A 16645-nucleotide genomic window follows, 5' to 3' on the forward strand; every position below is an offset into this window, starting at 1 on the left:
ATAGAGCTTTCACAAAGAAATCTTGTATAATTAACATACTCTAATAAAAATAGTTATAATAGGGCAGTTAAAACAATGAAATAGTATATCTGAAGTAGCTTGCATATACACTCAACATTACAAGAGGAATGGAGAATGGTTAATGATGATTTTATAAAAGAAGTTAAGCCAAGTGATGGTGGCTCACACCTAGCACTCATGAGGATGAGATCTGAAGATTAGGGTCTGAAGCCAGCCCAAGTAGAAAATCCATGAAATTCTTATCTCCAAAATCTGAAGTGAAGCCATAGCTCAAGCTGTAGAACATCCCAGTACCAATACCCCCCCAAAAAAGAGCGGGGGGGGGGCTAGGAATGAGGATTAATGGTAGAATACTTGCCTAGCATGCATAAAGCCCTGGGTTTGATTCCTCAGTACCACATAAACAGAAAAAGCAGGAGATGGCACTGTGGCTCAAGTGGTATAGTGAGTGCTAGCCTTAAATAAAAGAAGCTCAGGGATAGTGCCCAGGCCCTAAGTTTAAGTGTGTGTGGGGGGGGAGGCAGAGAGGGAAGGGAAAGGGAAGAGAGAGAGAGAGAGAGAGAGAGAGAGAGAGAGAGAGAGAGAGAGAATAATGTAAGATGAAGAGAATAATGAGAAAAAGGATACTGCATACTCTGGAAATGAAAAATGACAAGTCAAGCCTGGCTGGGGCATAGGGAGTGTTGGGAAAAATAGCAGGAATTGAAATAGTAAGTTGACAAAGCTATACTAAATTAAAATTTAAACTTTGAACTGGGCCCTGGTTGCTCATGCCTGTAATCCTAGCTACTCAGAAGGCTAAGATGTGAGGATCGAGGTTTGAAGTCAGCCCAGGCAGAAACGTTCCCATGAGACTAATTCTCCAATTAACCATTCAAAAACCAGAAGTGGAGCTGTGGCTCAAAGTGGTAGAACACTAGCCTTGAGCAAAAGAGCTCAGGGACAGCGCCCAGGCCCCAAGACCAAATACATAAACAAATAAATGTTTAAACTTCAATCTTCTCTTTCCAAACTCATACTCTTTTTTGCAAGTATTTAAACAAATGAACTTAGAATATTTTTAAAACTCTTTATTATGCCAAGAAAGTCACAAACATCCCTCCCCCCATAGTTTGCTTCCTGCCATTTAAAACCAGCTTAAAATATCAGACTATCATACCTTAACTAAAGGCCAACAAATTATGTATATATGCTAAGAACCTGACTCTTCACTATAGGCTTGCTTTTCTCTGTCATTATATACACTCATTAAAAAAGCATCTGTTGATTAAAGCCATAGCTCAAATGGAGTACCTAACTAGTAAGGGCAAAACCCAAAATTCACATGCCAGTACCATTCCAAAAAAAAAATTAATTATGACAATAAACAAAGAATCCTATGGACATGATTCCAATCCCTCAGGGCCTTAAAATCTAGAATATACAAACCTATATGCATATGCAGATATGAATAAACATAAACAGCAAAGTAAAAACATTAAATCACTTAACTTAGGACTATATGTTAAAGAACAAAATCATGCATGATCCCAAAATCTAAAAATCAATTACATATAAAGAATCTTACAGGGGGAGGGGGGAGGCTGGGAAGGGATGTGAAGGGTAAACAAAGGAGGAGGCTGCAATGCTTGGTAAGAAATGTACGCATTATCCTGCCCATGTAATTGTAACTCCTCTGTACAGTATGTTCACAAATAAAATAAAATTAAATTAAAAAAAAAAAAAAAGAATCTTACAGAAATCGGGCTGGGAAGGTGGCTCAGTGGTAGAGTGCTTGCCTTGCATGCCTGAGGCCCTGGGTTCTATTCCTTAGTACCAAATAAGCAGAAAAAGCCAGAAGTGGTGTTATGGCTCAAGTGGTAGAGTGCTAGCCTTGAGCTGAAGTGCTCAGGGGCATCACCCAGGCCCAGAGTTCAGCCCCATGACCAACACACACACAAAAAAAGAATTTTACAGAACTAGAATCATGTTTTAGTGAACTAAGTTTTCCCTTGCATTACCTGAATGTAATCTGATAGTAGAAAAGTTGACTCCAGTAAGAATAAGGTAAAAGAGGATTTTGAATTTTAAAATTATAGTGGACTATACACAAAATAGATCAGAAGTAACTTAGAGGGCCTACCATTTACACAGCATCTATCTTCCTGAGTACCTTAAATATTATAAATCATCCTAACAATGAATATCGTATTTTGCTCTCTCTTCTCATTCTCTCCCATGACTCCTCACCTTCCAGAAGATCTCGGGCAAGCCCTGGCTCTGCTCCTGTTGAACGGACAAAATCTGACAGAACAGCATCCATGTCCAGGGTCATGTGATCATCAAGTACTTTCAGGCAGCTGGATGTAGGCAGGACATAGATCAAAATTCAGGCCCCTACCTGACAAAGAAATAAATACATAAGGCTCAAATTACTGTAACAGGATAGTTGTAATACAATTTCAGATTCTTAATCACATAAGGAAAATAATTATACTAGGTCATTTGCTCCATTTAAATCTGCTCATTTGAATTTTTTAAGTTTAAAATTTATTATAAAGAGTAAAATTTAATTTCCTAATATCTCTTTAGTATTAATGTCTTAATTCCTATATAAGCACAAGTCACGCTAAATAATGCTTTCCTGATAATTCTCAAGTATTATGTTTCTCCTATGATGTTGTTTATCCCAACTAAAGAAAGAACAGACTATCACCCTAAAAAGCTACCTACCTGCAATGTTCTCTAACATGGTACCTGGCTCATTTCCTTCCTGGAATTTGACATACTCTAAAATTATTTTAATCATTTGCTGTCTAGCTATCTTATTTTTTTATTTTTTTGGTTGGTTGTGGGCTTGAACTCTGGGCTTGGACGCTGTCCCTGCGCTCTTCAGCAAGAGGTGAGCTCTCTACCACTTGAGCCACAGCGCCACTTCTGGTTTTCTGCTGGTTTATTGGAGATAAGAGTCTTACAGACTTTCCTACCCAGGCTGGCTTTGAACCGAGATACTCAGATCTCAGCCTCCTAAGTAGCTAGGATTATAGGCATGAGCCACCAGCACCCGGCTTCTTAAAAGAATACATACATATTTTCGACAGTGGGGAACTTAGGTGCCTTGTTTATTAATGAATCCCCAGCATGAATCTTGCCTCTTTTTTTTTATTGTGAAAATACTATACAGAGGGGCTACAATTACATGGGCAAGGTAATGAGTGCATTTCTTATCTAACACTGTTGCCTTCTCCTTTGTTTCCCCTTCCCCATCCCCCCAAGTTGTAAAGTTCATTTTCGACATAACATCTTGTACATCTCATTGGTGCAATGGATCTACCTGTATCCCTATTTAAACAATTTGTTTTTTCCCTTCCCTTCCACAAATTATACCAACATCAAATACAGTGAAAACAGGGGTTATACCGTCGGGGAGAGGCATACAAAGCAACAAAGAAATCTTTGCCTCTTGACACAAGAGGCACACATGCCCTCAATAAATGCTTACTGAATAAATGAATACTATCCACTGGGTAATTGCAGGGTTGCCCAATATTCTGATGCTAGCAAAGGAAACAGAAGGAGTGAATCAATGGCTTGAGATACTTAAAACAGAGTGGGGAATTCCAAAGTTCATAACAAAAATCAATCTTTGTCTGCTAACCCCATGAATCTAGGGAGCATGCCTACCCCCAAAAAGTCTTTCTCACCAAGGAAAAATGATTGCCAGGTTAAGTTTAACTGAAAAAAGTAACTCCTTTCAAATGTATCCTTAGCAGACTATGACCCTGACTTGACAGTCTGAGAGACTAATCCAAAATTCTTCTGAGGTTAACAGCCCCAACTAAGGAAGTAATAACACAACAAAGAACAATTTCTGACAAAATTTTGCCAGGTTTATGATTTACATAAGGTTTCTAGGTACCCACTTGCTCTACTGCACCAACCAATTTTGGTAAAGGCCAAAAGCATAATCCTTCCTTCCTGCCTTCCTGCCTGTCTTTCCTTTCTTTCTTTCTTTTTCTTTCTTCTTTCTTTCCTTTCTTTCTTTCTTTTTTTCTTTCTTTCCTTTCTTTTTCTTTCTTTCTTTCTCTCTCTCTCTTTTTCTTTCTTCTTTCTTTCTTTCTTTCTGTGGCACTGAGAATTGAATCAATTCAAACTATTTCCAGTTCTTTCTTTCTTTCAGTGGCACTGAGAATTGAATCCATTCAAACTATTTCCAATCTCCAAAAGAAGAATTCTCAAAAGCAACAGGTCACTCAAATGACTATTCAAAAACATAGTCTATAGATAAGTCCCAAGTATTTTTTCTTCCTGTCTCCTTCTATCCCAGTCTACATCTTGTTCAGTGCTACAATTAAATCCTGATTTCCTACAGTCCTTAAATATAGTAAAGATTTGTGAGTTACAAAAATAAATCAGTAACTTTATTACTTATTATTTGGTTTCCTTTTTTTTTTTTTTTCTTTGCTGTGCCTTTATTTCAAGCTTAATGGCAAATCACCTGCCATGCTGAGTAGATAGTAGATGCTAGTTGTGGGTGCCTTTGATGGTCTCAGGTTCTTCCTCCTCTTCTTTTGAGCTCAACAGGAACTAAGATTTGAATTCAGTGCCTTGCATTTGCTACACATTCTATCATTTAAGCCATGCTTGAGAGAAAAATGGCAAAGGAAGCCAGGTACTGATGGCTCACACCTATAATCCTAGCTACTTAGGAAACTTAGACCTGGAAGTTCAAAGCCAGCCTGGGCAGCTAGTCTGTGAGGCTCCACCTCTGATTAACCAGCAAAATGTTGGGCTGAAGGCCTGGCTCAAGTGGTAGAGTATCAGCCATGAATAAGAGAGCCAAACAACAGCATAGGCCCTGAGTTCAAGCGCTAGAAAGGCAAGAAAGAGCAAAAAGAAATAGCAAGAGAAAGCATTCTTTTTTGTAGAATTCTATAGTTTAAGACATCCAAGAGGGCAGTACAAGATTTCTTCATATTTGTACCGCCAATATTTAGCATTGTATCTACAATAGAGTAGGCAATTAATAAATGCCTGGTAAATAAACAACGAAATGACTAATTGAACCTCCATATGAAGGAAAGGGAAGGGAAGGAAAAGGAAAAGAAAAATGGAAGGAAAAAGAGGAAAGGAAGAAAAAGGAAGGGAAAGAAAGAAAAAAGAAAAGGAAAAAGAAGAAAGGAAGGCAAGGAAAAGGGAAGGAAAAAGAAGAAGGAATGAAAGGAAGAAAGAAAGGAAGGAAAGAAAGAAAAAGGAAAGGAGAGAAAATGTTACATTAACTTAGAATTCAAAGGTAAATAAATGGCTTTTTCCTCCTCTACTGCAAGCAAGAATTCATTGTCCACTTTATTGAGTGGCTTTGGACACAGGAGATGGTAACATCTCAAATAGAACACAAAAAGAATCCAAAACCAACAATGAAGACACAAAATCAATTTCAACTTTCAACAAATCAACAGAGCAAAGTAACAGTAAAGCCACTGTCATAATTTTGTAAAAGAATATGGGAAAGAATAGCAAAAAAAAAAAGTGTGTGGAATGAAGGAAAAGACTAAGCCAAGGGATTGTGAACCATTTCCAGCCAGACCCAGGCTCCTGAGTATGAGTAAATTTAAACCACCAGCACAGTGGCATCATAAGATACCATATATTAACAGTAGGCAAAGCATCCTTTAAAAATATTTTAAAAATAACTCAATGGTTTCACAGGATCTAGAAGACTTGCTCATCAACAAAAATTTAAAGCACTAAACCATATTTATATTTGATGTCTCCAGGTACATGCCATGGACTCCACCCTATCCCCACCCAACAGGTAAAAACAGGACCTTTTGTTACATCACCACCAACACCTGGCTTTAGCTTCTCAAATTCCAAATGGAGAAATAGAAGCCAATGACTGAGACTCACAGCCTTTGGCTTTGTTTCAGTACACAGCAAGGAAAAACTCCAAAGAACACAACAAAACACTGGCTTTCAACCTTTCAAATATGAGAGGTAGCATTCAAACATTTGTTGAGTGAATAGTGTCTATACACAAATCTCAAAACTATGTAGCCCAATGATTGCTTCCATGCAAGAATTCTATTATATCTCCAACAGATAAATCATCCAGTTTCCATTTTAATACAAGCTCTGACAGGGAACTCATTACTTGGCCATTATTATTGGATGGCTCCAACTGTTAAAATCACTTCTGTAAGCAAAAGCCAGAGCTACCAATGGAGTTCCTTCTCCTATAGTTTTGATGTGATAGCCCTCATTTTGTTCTCCAAATCAATAAAATGAATTCTATGCATGATGACTTCTTTACAGGAAATTATGTAAGTCATTTTTTGTAAATCAATGTTGTCATGTTATCAGGAGCTAGCCAGTGAGTTTTATTTCATAAAACCCTTTCTTACATCTGTACTTGCTCATACCTGTACTCATTCATGAATATTTGTATTACCTAAGAGTATAAATTCAACATGATGAATGAAGAAAATTGTTCAAAATTTACTTTTGCCATCTTTGCCTCTTGCCAACACTTCTACTTTTATGCCTGCTTAAAGTGCTGGCAGCAATCACCAGTGAATATTGACAAGTTAATATTAGTTAAATGGTTTCAAAAAACACTATCATATTCAACAATGAACTTCCTGAAGCTTGTCTCATTAATTCCAACTTACAAATAGAGAAACAAACAGGGCTGTATGCATTGGCTCAGGTCAGTAATCCCTGGACTCAGAAGGGGCAAAGGCAAAACTGCCATTTTGAAGCCAGTCTGGATTATATTGCATGTTCCAGGTCATCTTGGGCTGATCCTTGTCTTGAAAAAAAAAATCAAAAACCAAAAAAGGTTTGACAGAGTAACTCCTTCAAACAACTAATGAACTGTTGAACAAAATGGATACCAGAAGGCTAGAACGTGTTTATTTGGGGGGGGGTGGCAAGGGCAACAAGAAGGGGGGGCACATGCAGTTACTACATTCAATATACATTAACTATGTATATTGAACTATGTAACTGGAGGGTAGGGATGGGATGAGAAAGGATAGGGGAGAATGATAAAAGGAGTAACACTAATCAAGATGCATTATGTTCCTAACTAGACTTCTGGAACTGAAAGCCCTTTATACAACTACTTAATAAAAATAAGCCCTTAAAAAAAAAAAAAAAAGAGGTTTGAAGCCAGAGAGCCTGAATTCCTGAGCTTTCTACAGTACCACTGTACTATGCCCAGGTGAATGCCTAGGCAGGAAATGAGACCCTACCTCAAAATAACAAACAAAATATAGGGATGGAGATGTAGCTTGGCAGTAAGAATACCTGCTTTGCAAAGCACAAAACCAATAAAATTAACAGAGCAAAAAAGTTGGAGATGGGGCTGGGAAGGTGGCTCAGTGGTAGAGCGCTTGCCTTGCATGCCTGAGGCCCTGGGTTCGATTCCTCAGCACCACATAAGCAAAAAGAAAAAAAGCCCGAAGTGGCGCTGTGATTCAAGTAGTAGAGCGCTAGCCTTGAGCTGAAGAGCTGAGGGACAACGCCCAGGCCCAGAGTTCAGGCCCCACGACCGGACCCAAAAGAAAAAAAAAAAGTTGGAGATGAGGCTTAGCACACCATTTGCCTAGCAAGTGTGAAGCCCCAAGTTTAAACCTCTGTATCACAAAAAAAAGAAAGACAAAAGAAAACTGAGATTCTACTTTGTGACTGCTTTCCTAACTATGACTGATCATTTGATTTACTTCATGGAAAAAGCCTAGTTTTTTTACCCTTCTATTCTATCTACCCAAGTTGGATACCTATTACTGTAAGAGAGCAAAACAAGATCACATAGTCTTGGGGCTGGGAAGATGGCTCAGTGGTAGAGCGCTTGCCTTGCATGCCTGAGGCCCTGGGTTCGATTCCTCAGCACCACATAAGAAAAAAGAAAAAAGCCAGAAGTGGCACTGTGGCTCAAGTGGTAGAGGACCCCCCCCCCCAAAGAAAACAAAAAACCAAAAAGATCACATAGTCTTGCACAGCAAAACAACTAATAATATATGGTACTGTTTCCCTCTTTTTACCGAAGTACTGCTGTCTTACTAGACTTTATTATCCCAACCAATCTTCTCAGCTACTACCCCTCACCTTCAGCATTTTCCTGGAGTCTCCTAGCCAATTCATACCATCCTACTTACTCCTGGCAAGTGGCTTTGGTTGTTTCACCAGAAAAACTACAAAAACAAAGCAAGAAGTACTCCGGCCTTGCTCTACTGGCTCATTATTCTCTGCTCCTCGGAAAACTCCTTAAAATAGTCTAATTCATTGATGCTACTTTTTCAACCTCTGTTATGTCCTTAACATACTATAATGGGCTTCTGTAGAACACTGGTTTACAGAGAAGACCATCTCAACTTTCTGTGCCTACACTAAAGGTTAGCACACTCAGAGATCTAGTCTTAGGCATTTCATTTCTTCATTGTATATCATCTCCATAAGAAAGTTCATTAGTTCCCCCAGAGCACCCAAATGCCTAGGCTTGGAATGTGACTTAGTGGTAGAGTGCTTGCCTAGCATGCACGAAGCTCTGGGTTTGATTCCTCAGTACCCCATAAACAGAAAAGCTGGATGTGGCACTGTGGGTCAAGTAGTAGAGTGCTAGCCTTAAGCAAAAAGAAGCTCAGGGACAGTCCCTAGGCCTAGAGTTCAAGCTCCAGGACTGGCATAAATAAAATAAATAAATAAATAAAATGAATATATGGCAGAAAAGTTTCTGTGAGACTCTTATCTACAATAATCACTCAAAATATGGAAGTGGTGCTATGGCTCAAGGCACTAGCCTTGAGCACAAAGAGGGTCAGGGACAGTGCCCAGGTCCTGAGTTCAAGCCCCACAACCAACAACAACAACAAAAAGAGAATATGATAGCATCATATTCCAGTGCTTTAAATTCTTCAGTGATGAAAGCTTAACATTGGAATAAACCCTACATGGCCTGACTGTATTCCCATTACTCCCTAACTATACTAGACACTTCAAATTTCAGTCTCTTTGTACATATTGGTCCTGAAATGAATCCTGATCTAAGTAAGAGTTCTCATTGCTTCTTTGTGCTGCATTATTTAAAGAACTCTGGCTTCCTAAGTTAAACTGTCTACTTCTTCCTTGGGATACCCACTGCACTCTGCACTCTACCGCTATCATAATTTTATCATAGTGCATGGAATTTATGAGGGGGTGTTGATTTTGGGGTTTTCTGTTTGTGTTGTCAGTACTGGGGTTTGAACTCAGAGCCTTGTACGTGACTAGGCAGGTGCTCTACCACTTTAGCCACACCTGCAGTCTTTCTGCTCTGGTTGGTTTTTTTTTTTTTTTCCTGCCTGTCATGGGGCTTTAACTCTAGACAAAGGCACTATCCCTCAATTCTTCAGCTCAAGGCTAGTGCTCTACATTTGAGCCACAGCACCACTTCTGGTTTTCTGGTGGTTAATAGGAGATGAGTCTCAAGGACTTTCCTGCCTGGACTGGCTTTGAACTTCAATCCTCAGATCGCAGCCTCTTGCATAGCTAGGATTACAGTCATGAGCCTCTGGCGCCTGGCTGCTCTGATTACTTTTGAGATAGGGTCTCATATTTTGACTTTGCAGGCCTGGAAGACAATTCCCTATTTATGTTTCCATGTACCTGGGATGACAGGTGCACTGTACCATGCAAAGATTCTTCTGTTGAGATGGGAGTCTCATGAATGTTGTTGCCCAGGCTAGCCTGGAACTACAATCCTCCCAATCTCAGCCTCCCGCGTAGCTGGGAGGATAGGCACTTATCAATACATTCAGCTGTTGGTTTAGGTGGGCTCTCATGATCTCTGCTCCCACTCCCCTCATCCCAGGCTGGCCTGGTTCTCCAAATATCACCCTCCTAAGTAGCTAGGCACTGGAACCTGGAAAATGTGTGTTTATTTGCTATTATAAGTCAGGAGCAATTTAAGAGCAAAAACTGTGTCTTGTTTGTCCTGTAGCATTCAACTAGCTAGTAGGCACTCAATTTTTATTCATATAAACATTAAGTGTATTTGTAGAATACCTAATTATACACATACCATCAGTGTTTAATATAGGCAAATCTATAACAGTGGTTCATCTCAAAGACATCTGCTGAAGATTGTTACATGATTTTATCCACAACTTTCCCTTTGGACACAGTGTTTACCTTAGACTAATACTGTGCTAAAAATCAGTCTGCATGTACCAAGTGCTAACTATTTGGTTACAGAGAAAATGAACCAAAACTACTGATGGCAGGTAACAGATCTCTGCTAAAATGCCTGAGAGACTGCTGACCTTACAATATCCCTCAAAGTTTCCACGCTCACGCAGAACTCTCCTGGCTCTACCAGTGCATTAGAGCTGCCCAAGTCCTCCCCAACTCCTCTAAAAACTCACTGGAAAATCACAACATTTAAGCCTGTCAAGAATTTTCAAAGGTCAGAGACTCCTCCAAGTCTATGATGTCAGTCCCAAGGAATCCAGACAGGAGAGAAAGGAGGGACAGAAATACTTAGAAATTTCACACAATTCTTGATCAGGTGGGAGGGAGAGTGAATGGTTACTTTGGCAGATTGCTTCGATTAACATAGGACCTTCCAATATAAGAAAATATAATCTTAAAAAGAAAGAGGATATGGCAAATTCCATACTAAAAGGACTCATGTAACACTGATACAACTTAAAAAGGAGAAAAGTGAAAGAAAATACTATATGTTAAGGCTTTAGACATATTTCATTTAAACTTCCAAACAGTATACGCAGTTTATGTCTGGATGTATCATCCATGAGATGACAAATAAAGCTCACAGATGGTAGGTAATGTATTCAAGATTGCACAGGTAAAAAGGAACCAAACTAGGACTTTTATGGACCAGCATGCATGATTCCAAAGATCATATGCTTATACTACAGCACATCTGGTCACAGGAGAAGTCTACTCTCAATGCTCCAACTCTCTCAATTCCACTCTGAAAGAAAGAAGACACTCTGGATTTAGATAGACATTGGCTCAAATCCCTCGTCTACTACATAAGGGCTGGCTAACCATGGACAATGTACCTATTTTACATTCTCCATTTCTTCATGTCTAAAACAAGAAATAACTGCATTTCAAACTTTTTTTAGGGTTAAGTAACATAAGATACATAAGGTCATTAGGCGTTAGTGCCTGACACACAATCTATCATTACAAGATCCCAATTGCCTTCTTTTTGTCCAATTCCCTCCCATATACTCTTGTTCACTCTCCCAGTGCCAAAAAGAACTTCTTACATTCTTACTCCTAAGTTTTCTCTATTTTTAACTCTCCAAATTCTTAAGTCCTATACCCATTTTCTTTTCTTTTAGCATTTATCTTTCTCATTAGTATTCATGGCTTGTACATGGAGGAAGAATCATTGTGACATTCACACATGTGTGCAAATGTATTCTAATCAACCACACTCTACAATCCCTTTTCAAAGCACAGTCTTAACACCTATATACAATATCTGATATTATTCCCATCCCAGTGTCTTCAATTTAAACCTTCAAGAATATATCTTTAAAAACCACCTTTTGTTTTATCTTCTCTCAAAAATAACCGTGAAGGAAAGATACCTGGTCCTTTCCTAAATGAATACATTCAACTAAACACTTCATTCATTCCCAAATCCCTAGGAACATCTTCACACATATTTATTCAAAGTTCTAACGTCTGATTTTACCAGTCTTACCCTCCTACCTTTACCCATTATTCTACTCATCCCAGGCCAAAATTATTTTGGGGGGATAAGGGGGTCAGTCGTGAGGCTTGAATTAAGGGCCAGGGCTCTGTCTCTGCACACTTTTGCTAAAGGCTAGTGCTCTACCATTTTGAGCCATAGCTCCACTTCTAGTTTTCTAGTTGTTAACTGGAAATAAGAGTCTTATGGACTTTCCTGCTGGGGCTGGCTTTGAACCATGATCCTCAGCCCTCAGCCTCCTAAGTGGATAGGATTACAATGTGAGCTGTAAGCACCTGGCTCAAATATTTTATAATATTCTCTTAATTTCATATATATTATTCAGCTTTTTGATGTAATCATCTCCTTTTACTCATCCTATATATTATATTCCTGGATTATGTTCTACCTCTGGTGTAGCACATACTCAGGGAATGTCTACTTTTCCCTCTAAATCAACCTAAAGAGAAAAAACAAACAAACACTCAACCCACTCATAGAAATAACTATTCCCAAAACAATTTATCATATTCTATAGTAGATATATATCAATTCTTTTTTTTTTTTTTTTTTGTCAGTCGTGGGGCTTGAACTCTGGGCCTGGGCGCTGTCCCTCAGCTCTTCAGCTCAAGGCTAGCGCTCTGCCACTTGAGCTACAGCGCCACTTCCGGTTTTCTGGTGGTTTATTGGAGATAGGAGTCTCACAGTCTTTACTGCCCGGGCTGGCTTTGAACCGTGATCCTCAGATCTCAGCCTCCTGAGTAGCTAGGATTACAGGCGTGAGCCACCAGCGCCCGGCTGATATATATCAATTCTTAAGAGTAGATCCCATGGTGTTATCAGTATGACTTTGGGGGCTTTGTGTGTGTGCATGCATATGTGTGTGTACCTCAGAATAAAACTTAACTATTTTTTCAAGATGTTCTAGTTTTTAGTATCAGGAAAATAAACAGTAAAATGACTCAAATCTAAAAGAAATACATCCCATTAATACCCAAGTATTAATATAAAGATTAGGGATGGGTTTAGAGTTTATGATTTGGGGGCTGGGAAGGTGGCTCGGTGGTAGAGCGCTTGCCCTGCATGCATGAGGCCCTGGGTTCGATCCCTCAGCACCACATAAGCAAAAAGAAAAAAGCCAGAAGTGGCGCTGTGGCTCAAATGGTAGAGTGCTAGCCTTGAGCTGAAGAGCTGAGGGACAGCGCCCAGGCCCAGAGTTCAGGCCCCATGACTGGACCAAAATAAAAAACAGAGTTTATTACTTGGCATTTATTCTTTGCTGTTTGCATTGCATTTATTTGGGAAATTTAATAAATTGGGAAGCTAGTATAATAACAGTTAATTTTGGGAAAATGGGTGCAGGCAAGTCTGTTATTATAATCTATTATTATAGTATATTATTAGCCTGAATAGAAACAGAAATCACGTTCATGTTTATTTTTTAGATCTGAACCAGAATGCCTATTTTCCACACACATTAAATTTTTTTCTTTTTCGTTTTAGAGATAAGAGTTGGGTTCTTAATAAACAACTCTGTGTGTGTGTGTGTGTGTGTGTGTGTGTGTTTGTGTGTGTGTGTGTGTTTGTGTGTGTGTGTGTGTGTGTGTGTGTTTGTGTGCGTGGAGGCATGCATGCATGCAGGTTATGGGGCTTGACCTCAGGGCCTGGGCATTACCCTTTAGTTTTTCTGCTCAAGGCTGGTACTCTACCACTAGAGACATAGTTCCACTTCTGGCTTAATTGGATCAGAGTCTCATGGACTTTCCTGCCCGGGCGAGCTTTGTACCACAATCTTCTATCTCAGCCTCCTGACTAACCAGGATTACAGGGATGAGCCACCTATGCCCAGCTCCAAATGTAATGTTTAAAAGATCAGTCTGTAAAAACTATTTTTCCAAGCTGGGTGCTGGGAAAAAAAAATTAAAACCCAATTTTTCCCACAACATATAATTACTAATTTTTAAAAGCCTCAATTGGAAAAAAAAAAAGTTTGCTTCTTAAAGAAATATTTGTATTATTATTTTCTAAATTTTCCATTTTTAAGTTTCCCAGTGCCATCTTTTCTGGCCGAACCTCCTAAAGGCCCAGTAAATCATCCACTCAAAATTTGCCAAAGTAGTCAATCCCCAACAGGCACTACCCAAAGGTCTGAGAATATAAACAAATAAGCCACAGCCCTACTTTTTAAGGCACTGTATCTAGTGGGAGAAATATAAACGTGCTGGTAGTGTCCAGTGGGGCAGGAAGAGGTATAAGCGACCAGTATACCTCATTGGGTTAGGAGGCTTCTCAGACTTTCAACTGAATTTTTTTTGTGTGTGGGGGGGGTGGTAGGTCATGAAACTTGAACTCTGGGCCTGGTCACTGTCCCTCAGCTCTTCAGCTCAAAGCGAATGTTCTACCACTTGAGCCACAGTGCCACTTCCAGTTTTCTGGTGGTTACTTGGAGATAAAAGACTCACGGACTTTCCTACCCAGGCTGGCTTTGAACTGTGAACCTCAGATCTCAACCTCCTGAGCAGTTACGATTACAGGCGTAAGCCACTGGCGCTCGGCTTTCAGCTGAATTTTTAAATAGAAACTCACCACACTAGAGGACAAAACTACAATCACAGTAAAATTAAGATTTCTGATATTGGTTGATCCTTTTATACATTAAAACATTATAAACAGAGCCAGACACCAATGGCTCATGTCTGCAAATCCTAGCTGCTCAGGAGGCTGAGATCTGAGGATCGAAGTTTGAAGTCAGCCTGGCAAGAAAATCCAGGACATTCTTATTGCCGATAAACTACTTGGAAAAAAGCCGGAGGTGACGCTGTGGCTTAAGTGGTAGAGCACTTGCCTTGAGCACAAAGAGGTGCAGGGACAGCACCAAAGCCCTGAGTTCAAGCCCCACAACCAGCAAAAAAAAACAAACCAAAAGAAAAACAAAACATTATAAACAGGCTTAACACTGTTTAGCATGTATTACGTATCAAATATTTGTGTTTCTAAATTATTCATACTAGTTCATGTGTATAGATAACTGAGAGCTATTTATACCCCAAACAGGCTTATGAATTATTTACTAGTGTCAAGTATTTACTGTTTCCAATTTGTCCTCTCTATATGATAAAAAGGTCTGTATGAACCTTTATGCTTATATCAATTCAAAACATATAAATACAAATATATAATATGCAAATATAACTACATAAAGTTTGTGTATTTATATAAAGGTTCAGGGGCTGGGAAGGTGGCTCAGTGGTAGAGTGCTTGCCTTGTATGCATGAGGCCCTGGGTTCAATTTCTCAGCACCACATAAATAGAAAAAGCTGGAAGTGGCACTATTGCCAAGTAATAGAGCTAGCCTTGAGCTGAAGAGTTGAGGGACAGCACCCAGGCCTAGAGTTCATGCCCTATGACTGACCAAAAAAAAAAAAAAAAAGGTTCATTTAAAAAGTTATACAATAGGGGCTGGGAAGGTGGCTCAGTGATAGAGCGCTTGCCGTGCATGCCTGAGGCCCTGGGTTCAATGCCTCAGCCCCATATAAGCAAAAAGAAAAAAAGCCGGAAGTGGCGCTGTGGCTCAAGTGGTAGAACGCTAGCCTTGAGCTGAAGAGCTGAGGGACAGCGCCCAGGCCCAGAGTTCAGGCCCCACGACTGGACCCCCCCCCCCCAAAAAAAGTTATACAATAGCCAGTTCATTAAGTAGTTTTTCTTTTGCTGTAGTTTTTGTTTTTAAAGCGCTTTGACAAATAATAGCCTCATAATAAAAAAAAAATTTAACTATGGTGGTATATACCTATAATCCCAGCACTTGGGAAAATAAAGCAGAATTACAAGATTAAGACTAGCCTGAGCTATACACACCCGATCAAAAAACACCTAAACTGCTCTTTAAGGCTTTAATTTTTTTCTGACAGAAATATACACAGAGATGTTTATAAAACCTAAAGGATACATAGACAGCAAAGAACTATATATTCTGACTCTGCCTACAAGTTTCCTACCAGTTCTCTATGGATCTATAGCAAAATCTGATCATTCTGGTCATGAAAACTCCATGGGCTGAATAATTCTTAAAATTCTATCCATGTCAACCACTGGTGGCACACCTGTAATGTTACTACTCAAGAAACTGGAGGATCATGGTTCAAAGCCATATTGTGTAGAAAAGTCTAGAGCATCTCCAAAATAACCAGCAAAAAGCAGGTCCAGAGGCGTGGCTCCCGTGGTAGATTGCCAAACAACAGAGGAAGCCAAGCAAACTCAAGGCTCTGAGTTCAAACCCCAATACTCTGAGTTCAAACCCCAAAATACAAACATACATTCACACACACACATACACACTCACACACACACACACACACAATTTGGTGGTTCCCATTTTAGTAGTCTGTGACTGCACACATATTACTAGTTCTCCATTTCCCACATGATCAACTATGTAAATGTACTCACAAAAAAATCTCTTACGTCTATAGATGTGAACACAGAAAAAGGTGTGCTTTTACTAAATTAAATCATTTGAGCAAGCCACAATCATGAGAGAAAATCATTTATAAGGAATATCATAAAGGCATGTCAAAAATCAAACCACCGCCAGATTTGGAAACCTAAAATCTGAAACTTTATAGTAGATAATAGGACAAAATTATGTATCATACAAGATTTTCTTTTTCTTTTCTCCTGACAGTTGAATCTATATTTCGTATACACCATTTGAAAATCATAGCCGTAGTTAAAGTTTGAAAAGGGTAAAACATAAAGCTGGGAGAAATAAAGCATCTGCTTTTAACATATTATTTCTCTTTGCCAAAAAAGGTAAAGCCTGAAAGTATCAACAGTCCCCACATTCATATTTATTCAAGTTTATTTATTCAAGAGAAGCAATGCTCCTCTCCTCTAGAAGGGCAAGCACAGTGGCACCCAGAACACTACAATTCC

General features: G+C 39.3%; 1 protein-coding gene across 5 annotated transcripts in view; it reads right to left on the reverse strand.

Annotated features, from left to right (window-relative positions):
- The window catches only part of LOC138821639 (OTU domain-containing protein 7B-like), a 63690-nt gene that overhangs the window by 27904 nt on the left and 19141 nt on the right, over positions 1 to 16645 (reverse strand). For 3 of the 5 annotated variants that reach the window (XM_070014090.1, XM_070014087.1, XM_070014089.1), the window contains exon 2: positions 2251 to 2401. In XM_070014090.1, coding sequence (XP_069870191.1) covers positions 2251 to 2335 — 85 coding nt within the window. In that variant the 5' untranslated portion in view covers positions 2336 to 2401. Of the gene's footprint in view, positions 1 to 2250; positions 2402 to 6671; positions 6812 to 16645 lie in introns of those variants that run through there. The other 2 variants (XM_070014088.1, XM_070014091.1) reach the window with 2 other exon arrangements.

The sequence above is a fragment of the Dipodomys merriami genome, unplaced genomic scaffold (genome assembly GCF_024711535.1).
Source record: "Dipodomys merriami isolate MVZ:Mamm:240054 unplaced genomic scaffold, mDipMer1.0.p SCAF_92, whole genome shotgun sequence".
Taxonomy (NCBI): domain Eukaryota; kingdom Metazoa; phylum Chordata; class Mammalia; order Rodentia; family Heteromyidae; genus Dipodomys; species Dipodomys merriami.